Raw genomic sequence first — 11,524 nt, forward strand, 5'->3', positions numbered from 1 at the left:
CATACACTCTTAATCTTAATTATGCATATTTTGGCTTAAAGGTTGTATAGGAGCCTTTTGAACTTATTGATTTGCATGACTACTAATATTTCCTCGATACTTTTCATGTTTATGAATCATATAATTGATACTGATGATGGTTTTGATTACACATGTATGTTGTGAATTTGTGATGGGTTTTTATAGGCACTTTTCTGAAAAGACTACACAAAATTCTTGTTGTATACTGTAGTAACTTGAGTGATATGATGTGAAACTTTATAATGCGTTTGGGTTGTTTTCATTAATTAACTGCATACACTATACACGAATTAACATTGTGAGTTTAGTGACATTTTGACGTGCTAATGTAAAATTGGAAGCATCCCTTGTTTAAACAGTACAATGAATGTCTTTTCTAAGCACTTAGCTTGTGATACATTCACTTAATAATAATGATTCCTAAGCTAAACATTACATTAGAGCACCCTACTGCCGTTTTTAATAAGCAATTCATATGAAATGAATTCACCGGATATAAATATGCAATAAAATGGTACTTATAAAACTCCAATGTACGGAGTAATACTTTAATAAAATAAACTTGACGAGGATTGGGCCATATGGCCCATATGCTATGAGCCTCATTCGTTTAGCTCACCAGACCAAAAAATTTGACTTTTGAATTCTAGTGACACGTGGTAAAACAATAATCCTTCCAAGTGGGCAAACATACCCCAGTAAGAAAAAATATTGATCCTTTATTCTCTCTTACCATCTTGTTTTCTTATTTTCTCTTGACCATTTCCATTCATGCGAAACTTTACAATCTCTTGGTAACAAAAAAAAAAAAAAAATGTCAGGTGTACAACTCGCTGCGGCTCATGCCTTAGAGCCGGAAAAACCATCCACTGCTACCTCCACCACCGCTGCCGCCAGCCGTGGTGGCATGATGGGATCATTACGGTGGATAGAACTCCAATTGGTAGCATTCATTATGGTTTTTTCAGTCATTGGTCTTGTCCCATTATTCGATTTAGTTTTTCCCGCTTTGATAACAGGGTACCTTCTCCTTTTATCACGTTTAGCGTTTCCTGGTGCGGCTAAAACGAAGGAAATTGTGCATGCAACGGGAATGTTACGTATTTATTCAATTATGGGGACAGTTATTGGGTTGTTTTTGCCATTAGCTTATGTATTGGGAGGGTTTGCGAGAGGTGATAATGAAGCGGTTAGATCGGCTACACCGCAGTTGTTCTTGCTTTCGTTTCAAATATTGACGGAAAATGTGATTAGTGGATTGTCATTGTTTTCGGCACCGGTTAGAGCTTTGGTGCCGATGTTGTATACGGTCAGAAGATTGTTTGTTATATTGGATTGGATACAGAATGTGTGGTTATATAAGTCTCTTGATCAAAATGCCAATATTCAGGTAAACAACCTCAACAAAGTAACTCTTACGTCGCCATTGTCGAAATTTCTAAATCCTATATGAAATAATAACAAATCTTGATTTGACCAGCAAACACTTATTTCTTGTATCATCGTTGTTACCTATAACTAGAACATTTTTCCCAATAAAAACAAATCAACAACATTGTTATGTTATACATAGTATAATCAAACAACAAAAAAACATTAAATGACATAAAAGCAATTATCCTCATTTCATTACTATTACCAAAGTTGCAAAATTCGCTATTGGGGGATTAATTGATCGGGACTTTAAATGAGTAATCGGCAATTCGGGGATTGATCGGGATTAATCGAATTGTACTTTATATATTTAAATATTAAATTTCAAAAATTATATGTGTAAATATAGAAGAAAACAATAAACATAAACATAAACTTTAACTTAATTGTCTAATATTGTTCATTTTATTCAAAAACTATAAAGTTCTAGTTACATTCATATTAAAATGTTGATCAATTCTGACTTTGACCGCCTTTGATTACCAAATTTAATTTTGACCCGATGTTGATTGATTAATTAAACGGATTTTGGAAAAATTGGAACGGATTGCTTTAAAAAATGAGTAAACGGGGATTAATCGACGAGTAATCGGGTTGTTTACAACACTGACTATTACTAGATTATTTGTAATTATTGATACGATTTTCATTCTCATGATCTTGAGCTCTCAACTTGGTCAAAAAGTCATTTATATCGATTAATACTAATTACATACGAAGTCCAAGTTCCGGGTAAAGCTTTAGCTAGACCCTGAACAATCTCATCATTATTCATCTCTATGTCATGAACATTCATCTCACTGAATATTCTTCATTTAAGAGAACATTCATCTCAGGTAATGCCTTTGTAGCCTTCAGAGAGGCATTCCTTCATTTCGGCTCTCCGTGGTATCCCTATCTGCTTGGACGTATCATGAGTTGATCATGTACCACATTCTCGTGTATAACTCATTGATATGAATTTCAAAATCTGGTTTCCAGTTAGGGTAATCATCCATTGAGATTAAAGGTGGGATTTATTCGTGTTTCGCATCTCATTCTCATTCATTAGAAGTGCTAGCATCTTTGCGTATTGGCTGACACCAATTGCGCATTTAGGAGACGACAGGGTTAAACTGATTCTGTATAAATTGATCCGTACGCATGAGTATTGGATATGTACGGATGGGTCAACTGATTTGTACGGATGGGTTTTCATATGCATTATACTGAACTAACTTTGATACATACTGATGACTAACTGGTTCATGCGGATGTGTTGACTAGCCTGTACGGATGAAGAAAGTGATACGTATAGATAGAATTTTGGTTTGTACGAATGCGTGGAGTAATACATACCTATGAGGGGAATTATCCGTACGGATGAGCATCAGATGAACTTGATCCGTATGACATCAGCGGAAACTAGGGTTTTCACGATAAAAAACACATTGTTTAAGGAAATGTCATAAAAGCACTATTGCAAAAGACTTTGTCTCAAGCCGTTGTGACGCCCGTTGCAACAGTTTCGTGACTACCCCGTCCAGTCTCAAAGAAAACCGTCTAATATGACAGTCAGCGGTCAAAATTCGGGTCAAAGTTGAAAAAACTCGGGTCAAAGTATGTCAAAATTTGGAAAAGCCAGAAAGTCTGTAAAATCGGTCAAATTTGTCGTATTTTAGTTTAAACTTTTTGTATTAAGTTCACGATGATAACGATTATGTGTACAAATTAGTCAATTAAAGTTTTTGCCTTTAAAATATGTATACATATATACATTTATATACTTATATATTTAAAAGTCAACTTTGGTCAACGTCCGTCTCGACCCCCGTCTCGACCCCCGTCTCGACCCCCGTCTCGAACGTCTCGACCTTTTTAGGATCTGACCGTCCCGACTCCGTCTCACGTCTTTAGCAACCTTGCATAAAAGTATTGTACTTTCTGTTTACTTTCCAGTTTTACTCTTATTTTTTCTTCTCTTTTAATCTTATCCACATACATTAAGGGTATAATAGAATTTAATCTTCTTATTATTTTCTATTTATGAAAATAAATAAGTAATTTGGACATCTAAAACAATACTGAATAAGAGACGGAGGGAGTATATAACATCATTTGAACCGTATGTAATTAAACCTATTTTAAAGGGGATTGATATGTTTTTACTTTTAGAATTGATATTGATAAATGTCTTATATCTGTGAATTAAGTGCTTATAGTGTACAAATGCTTAATATACATTTGTTGTAGTATATATATATATATATATATATATATATATATATATATATATATATATATATATATATAACATTTGTTGTAGTGTATATACTCCGTATCCGTATCCGTATATCATATAAACCTTGTCCACTATAGGACACACCAAATAGTACTAAAGACGGAAACTTGTCGGCTCCTTTAGAGAATGCTTTGCATAATGTTTATTTGATCGGAGAGAATCCGTATACCAATATCATTGTTATTGTTATTCTTTGAAAAAGTATCATCACCATTACAACGTTGATCGTACAATGAATATTACTCGTATAAATTATACATTATACATGTGTATAAATTTAAATTATATAATATATATTTTAAATTAAAAAGGGTATGATGACGTGGATAATTTGATGTTTATTTGGAACAGGACATTGTATGGTATTGGTTCGGAGTAAGCTTAGCAGTGGCAAATTTGGCTTATTTCTCGATCAACATATTTGCATTTTTAATTCCTTGTTTTCTTCCAAGAGCTTTTGAGCTTCACTTCAAAGAAAGATACGAGACAGAAGCAAAGTTTGCTGATGATCAACATCAAAATGAAACCAAAGATAAGAAATCTCATGTTAATTAATTAATCAAACAATTAAGTCTTATTAATTCCATATCATTGCAAGTTAACTTGTTTGTTTATATTTTTTTTTCGAACTTGTTTGTTTATATGCAATGTATATGTACATATGTTTTTACTCTTATCGTGGTTCATAAATATATACTCCGTATCTTTTAGGCATTAAAACATTGACAAAAAAGTTGTGAGAACTTGTTTTGTGTTAACCTTGTCCCCATTTTCTATCAGAATACATGCTACAAAGTTTGGTTTAATCTCGTTATAACGATAATACTCTCTCGTACTAGTCAACGTGTCCATTTTGATCAGTCGCAGAATTTTAGAAAATTCTACTAATTATAGGTTTATCAATCAAGTTTTATGTTTACCCATGATTAATTAAACAAGATATAGTTACATTTTTTTTAACGGCGTTTTTTTACATTAGCAGATAATTTATTTTAACGATCCTCAGCATTTGCACGTAACACATCATTATGACTTTAAAATGAAAATCCGAGCATTATGAATTCACAATAACTCAATTCATAATGTGGAAGCTAAGTAATGTGAAATAATTATAATATGAAGTAATACGAAGAATGCCTTTCTATAATAGTCAATGATATATTTTTATCATAATTAAATAAATTCATCAATATTATTCAATGAGTATTTATACTACAAATATAGATGATTGTAATGAATTTATATGAAAAAACAAATTATGACAAAAATATTATTAACCTTTAGAGATGACACGTCACATGAAGAACTATCTATGATTTCGTGTCAATCTATGAAAAACCAACTGAACACATCATATGTTACCAATTGACGAAAGGCATATGAAAACGCCCATTCTCGAACAAATTATAACCATATATCTTAAAACCGATAAAGTTGCTAAGATGCTTTCGCATATCGCAAGGTAGACTTACAACCTGCGACTCATTAGTTTGCGGTCATGATCGTGAAATTTCAAGTCGCGACTTGGAATAAGAAGCTCAAGCTGGGTATTTTCATCAACCGTAAATAGAGACCGTTTCCGTCAAAAGACTTGAGTGCAAAAATCACTTGGTGTGAGATTTTGGCGATTAGTTGTTCCCACTCCGGTCCCGATACCATGAATAACTCTGTTGAATATAGGGATCTCGAAGGGGTGGCGTCCAATACTAATCTGGATGTATTAGAACCAGATATGGACCGAGTGACTGAGTTGATAAATGAGTGGTGAGAGGATACTTTACACAGAGAAAGTATCAGTTCTCATTGATTGTTATGTGACTTGTCTATATGTTTCTTGAAAGTTCGGCCCGAGCCTTTTAATATTGTTCATGCTGAGCTTACGTGCCACACCGATGATTCGTGGGCGTACTGTCATATGTGGGGCCCACACGTATCACTATCTAGACACGTGTGGACATTATCGAGTGACGTGCTCACGTGTGTGCACTGCCGGATGACGGGCTCACGTGCACGTGCTTCCGGTAAATGGGCTCACGTGCGTGTACTGCCGGATGACGGGCCCATGTACACGCACTCCCTGGTAACGGGCTAGGCGCATACTGCCAAGTGACGGGCTTACGTGTACTCATTTCCGAGTGCCAGACTCACATTTGTACACTGCCTTTGTCTGAGACCCTTTGCCTGGTCACGAATGACGGATCTGGTCTTACGAACGGTCTGGAGGATGACGTTGCTTAAACATCATCTGGCTCCCACCTGCCTTTAGCGTGCTTGAGCGTGATTTACAGTTAACGGATACTCATATTTGTTATGTGTATCACCGTGCTCGAAAATTGATCTTCAAGATATGTTCAAGCTCGATTTCGTTTAAGCTAGATTCTAATGAATCTTTACCTAATCAAAAATATCTTCTAAGCTCGATTTTGTTTAAGCTGAGTTTTAATTGATCTTTATCAAGTCGACTTCGAGTATTTCTTAGTTCCGCTTACAAGGTGACATAGTAAGGCGAGTGGCCCTAGTTGCTAGACTCCCCACCTCTAATGATAACCTAAAAACGACATTTTATATATCCATTTTTTTAAACTTATTTTTATTTTTAATTTTAATTTTATTTTTATTGTACAACAGATAAGCCCACCCTCTTTATGTCCTGCTCACTCTCAATTCTCAAAATAATAGCAACACAAAAACCCCCAATATGAAGATGAGAAACAAAGGTAAAGTACACCCTTCATCTTCTTCCTCCGCTCCGGTCACCTCACCGGCCGGAGACTCTCTTTCCGTTCTAAACCTCTTACCGGCGGCCATTCTTAGCTTAGCCCTTGTCGTTTTATCACTTGAAGACCGTGAAGTTTTGGCTTATATGATAACTAGGTCTATCAAGTCCACTACTTATGATAACAAGAAGAAAACTTTAAGCACTCATAAACCACCACTTTTTGACTGTGATTGTTTTGATTGTTACACCAGTTACTGGTTCAAATGGGATTCAAGTCCTAACCGTGAGCTAATACACGAAGCCATTGAAGCATTTGATGAAGCTTTGAACAACAATGAGCAGCCGAAGAAGAAAGGTAAAAAGAAGGAGAAAATGGGTCATCGCCGGTTAGCCGGAAAAGGTTACATCCCGGAAAAGGTTCAGAGTGTTCAAGTGTTTCCGGCTAGTGACGTGGCAATTGTTGAAGTGACAAATGAAGAAAATGTAGAGGAACAGGTTTTGGATGATGACGTGGCGGAGGAGCAGTCGCCGGAGACGGAGGTGGTAGTCAGAGATATGGCGGCGAGTCAACATAAAGGGTTGGCTAGAAAAGTATTACCGGACGTGATAGGGTTGTTTAATTGGCGTTTATGGAGTCTTTGGAGTCCGAATGTTTAGTGATATTATTATTATTTTTTTAAAATCTCGATGCTATTTTGTTAAATCAATATACTACTATTACTACTACCCTATTGTTCGGTCACTGTGCACAATGGCATTGGTCTTTGTTCCTTTTGTTCCAAACTTTATGCTACAATTTTTGTTTTTGATACAGTACTAGTAAAATGTAGAAAAATAGAAGATAATGACTGTTGATAATTTGTGTATTTTTTTTTTAAATTTTATTTTGAAGAAGGTAAGTTGAGTAGGTGGATGATATATGAAAAAAATGGGGGCAACAAATGTGACATGTGAACTTTAGACCAAATTGATGTAAGCCTATTGCTTAACTTTCCAATTTACGTAAGGCCTAAATAGCTACAGGTGGGGTTGTTCTTAACTTTTTTTTTGGTTTTGTACATATGTTTATTTAGTGTTCTTTGAATGGGGATAAAAATGAATCTAAATAAATTGTTCAAACAGTGAGATTTAAGGTTGTATACAAAAATAGCAACGCAATTTGATATTAAAAAAAGAAAGAACGTATACTGTTAAATTAATAAGGGTAGGCATGATAAGCTACACGGAGGTTGGTAATCAAACAAATGACCTTTCATCATAAAAGTGCTTGCGGCTTGCCCTAGCATTAATGAGTGTAGAGGGTGGTTCTCTAATATTTTACATACATTTCAAATATGATATTTTCACTCAGAAAATTTAAAAAATTCACTCCTATTCACTCATATTGATCATGTCAAAATTCGACTTGACTGCAATTAATGATATGGTGATGAATACTCCAACCTTCGATACAAGAATCTCGATCAGAGTAGTTGGAATTGAAGGAGTGTTTGTGGTTAACTTTTGTTGAACCTCCGAGTGAAAGTAGTTGGTGAAATGTTGAAAGAATGTTATATCTCGAACCCCTTCAAATGAGCTCAAGGTCTCGTATTTATAGGTGAACAAATTTACGGTTACTAAATAATTGTCTTGTCGATAACTGCCTTGTCAATAACTGTCCTACCAAGGAATATTCTAGAAAACGATGGTTAAGGCTTGATTATTGGGGCCCACGATTGCGTACGTGGAGCGACATCCCCATTCACATGGCAAGCTAGTCTGTCATTAAATCACGTCACATCACGCCATAGTGTGGCATATGACAGCGATAACCAAATCGTTTATAGTTAGAAAATGATTCTTGTAGCTTATTGTGATGACCCGAAATTTTTTGACTTATTTAAACCAATTCTCTATACGATTTATTATTTTAACACGTTAAACAAAGTCTGTTAGATTGAGTCTCAAAATTTTAGAACTGTTTCATATATACAATTACCTTTGCTCTCGACGATTCATGAACAATTATATATATATATATATATATATATATATATGTATATATATATATATATATATATATATATATATATATGTATATATATATGTATATATATATATATATATATATATATATATATGTACAAGTAAAAATGACTTTGCTACAGTAAAACACTATTTGCTACAGTGAAACCGTATTTTGCTACAGTGCTACAGTGAAAACGGCTTTGCTACAGTGAATTGTTACAGTAAACACTATTTGCTACAGTAACACACTATTTGCTACAGTAAACACTATTTGATGTCGACGAACTAGAAAACAAGCAGAAATGAGCTGTCCAGCCTAGCTATACGATCGCATGGCAAAAGCACTGAAAACCCATGCGATCGCATGGGGACCAAAAACACTATTTGCTACAGTAAATATTATGTCGACGAACTAGCAAACAAAACGTCATGCGATCGCATGGCAAAAGCACTGAAAACCCATGCGATCGCATGGGGACCAAAATCAGGAAACATGCCTATAAAAGGCCAGTTTACTCGACGTATTATTTACATTTTTTTTCTTTAATCAAAATTTATATTTATATTATAATTATAATTTTAAATTTAAGTTTAATAATAATAAGCTATATACGAGGGTGTTTTTAATTCGGGTTTCAAACCGTTTTAAAATAAGGAAATATTGGGTATTATTCTTGAATCCAAGGCCAACCATACAGTCGTCTACCATCATTACGTCTACGCAATTTGCCTACAATATTGAGTCTCAATATTGAACTGTGAGTTTATAGTCTCCCTTTTTAAATACTTTAAATATTTTTGGGCTGAGAATACATGCAATTTATTTTAAACGCAATAAGACACAAGTACATACTAAATTCTACACTGAGTTAAACCGAAAATCCCTTAGCTTTGGTAACTAGTAGCTGCCAGTACATATGATATGGACTGGTGGGCGCGAATAATTGTATATAGATCCATAGGGCTTGACATCCCCGTCCGAGCTAGAGCGCTAGCCTTTTAACTGTCACAACCTGTCCTAATCCACCTGGACAAAATCATCAACATTTGGTCCCATTGCAATGATCGGCTCCAAGTAATGTCCTTATATTGAGCAAATGCACAGCGGAAGACTTAATTCGTATCTGAGAATAAACATGCTTTAAAGTGTCAACCAAAAGGTTGGTGAGTTCATAGGTTTATCATAACAATCATTTCAATATGTTAATAGACCACAAGATTTCATAATCATAAACATAATACACTCGCAAGTGTATGTAAAGCATTCTAAGTGGTTGAGCACTTGGTAACCATACTTAACATTTAATCAACGTCGCATATTCCCTTTATTATAAAATCTCACTACACCGTACCAAGTGTAGTCACCAAAACGAAGTACTGTGCAACCGTTGAATACTGGTCGTCCAGTCCGGTTGGGGTTGTCAGGCCCGATAGATCTATCAACAGGATTCGCGTTTACAATACCCATGTAAATAGTAGTTACCAAGCTACAGGGAAGTATGCCAGTGGTACAACTCAACGTAGAATATATTTTTAAGTACTTGTGTCTATTTCGTAAACATTTATAAAAGCAGTGCATGTATTCTCAGCCCAAAAATATATATTGCAAAAGCAATTAAAAAGGGAGCAAATGAAACTCACCATAATGTATTTTGTAGTAAAAATACATATAACGACATTGAGCAAGTATAGGGTTGGCCTCGGATTCACGAACCTATATCAGTTATATATATATTAAAACATATAATAACATTTAAACAAGTTGATATTATTAATATACTAGTTTTACTAATGATTTATATGTTACCCTAACTAAATATATTAATTATATCTATTTTATATATTTTAATTACATAGTTAATATTTATATATATCGGATTCTTATTAAAGTATTTTAATTGAAACATATATGATATATTAAAATTTATATATAATTTTACATTAAAATATATTTATATCTTATATGTAATTTAATTAATAATAAATAATAATATTTTATTTTGAAAACAAAATAGTTTGCAATATTAACATAGGTATTATATATGTGTTAGATACATTTATGTAAGTAATATATGTTGTAATAATAATAATGATAATAATAATAATGATAATAATAATAAATAACTAATAATAACAATAATAATAATAATAATAATAATAATAATACTTTTAATAATAATAATAATAACTACCTTTGAAGCTTTTCCCAAAAAAAAAAAAAATGCCCCAGACAAAGCTTGAACCCCTAACCTGAAATGTCCCGTTCTTATTGATTAAAAACGTTCCATATTAATTGATTTCGTTGCGAGGTTTTGACCTCTATATGAGACGTTTTTCAAAGACTGCATTCATTTTTAAAACAAACCATAACCTTTATTTCATAAATAAAGGTTTAAAAAGCTTTACGTAGATTATCAAATAATGATAATCTAAAATATCCTGTTTACACACGACCATTACATAATGGTTTACAATACAAATATGTTACATCGAAATCAGTTTCTTGAATGCAGTTTTTACACAATATCATACAAACATGGACTCCAAATCTTGTCCTTATTTTAGTATGCAACAGCGGAAGCTCTTAATATTCACCTGAGAATAAACATGCTTTAAACGTCAACAAAAATGTTGGTGAGTTATAGGTTTAACCTATATATATCAAATCGTAACAATAGACCACAAGATTTCATATTTCAATACACATCCCATACATAGAGATAAAAATCATTCATATGGTGAACACCTGGTAACCGACAATAACAAGATGCATATATAAGAATATCCCCATCATTCCGGGACACCCTTCGGATATGATATAAATTTCGAAGTACTAAAGCATCCGGTACTTTGGATGGGGTTTGTTAGGCCCAATAGATCTATCTTTAGGATTCGCGTCAATTAGGGTGTCTGTTCCCTAATTCTTAGATTACCAGACTTAATAAAAAGGGGCATATTCGATTTCGATAATTCAACCATAGAATGTAGTTTCACGTACTTGTGTCTATTTTGTAAATCATTTATAAAACGTGCATGTATTCTCATCCCAAAAATATTAGATT

At 33.7% G+C, this 11,524-nt stretch overlaps 2 protein-coding genes across 2 annotated transcripts; both read left to right on the forward strand.

The window, feature by feature from the left end:
* Nucleotides 1-835: 835 nt before the first annotated feature.
* On the forward strand, nucleotides 836-4,291 carry LOC139842327 (uncharacterized). The gene is made up of 2 exons (XM_071832478.1): nucleotides 836-1,411; nucleotides 4,088-4,291. The coding sequence occupies exons 1-2, from the start codon at nucleotides 836-838 to the stop codon at nucleotides 4,289-4,291; spliced, it is 780 nt and encodes a 259-aa protein (XP_071688579.1).
* A 2,085-nt stretch (nucleotides 4,292-6,376) lies between these two features.
* LOC139844552 (uncharacterized) lies at nucleotides 6,377-7,197 on the forward strand. The gene is made up of 2 exons (XM_071834774.1): nucleotides 6,377-6,610; nucleotides 6,707-7,197. The coding sequence occupies exons 1-2, from the start codon at nucleotides 6,435-6,437 to the stop codon at nucleotides 7,110-7,112; spliced, it is 582 nt and encodes a 193-aa protein (XP_071690875.1). The 5' UTR covers nucleotides 6,377-6,434; the 3' UTR covers nucleotides 7,113-7,197.
* The last annotated feature ends 4,327 nt before the right edge of the window (nucleotides 7,198-11,524 follow it).

This window comes from Rutidosis leptorrhynchoides, chromosome 4 (genome assembly GCF_046630445.1).
Source record: "Rutidosis leptorrhynchoides isolate AG116_Rl617_1_P2 chromosome 4, CSIRO_AGI_Rlap_v1, whole genome shotgun sequence".
NCBI lineage: Eukaryota > Viridiplantae > Streptophyta > Magnoliopsida > Asterales > Asteraceae > Rutidosis > Rutidosis leptorrhynchoides.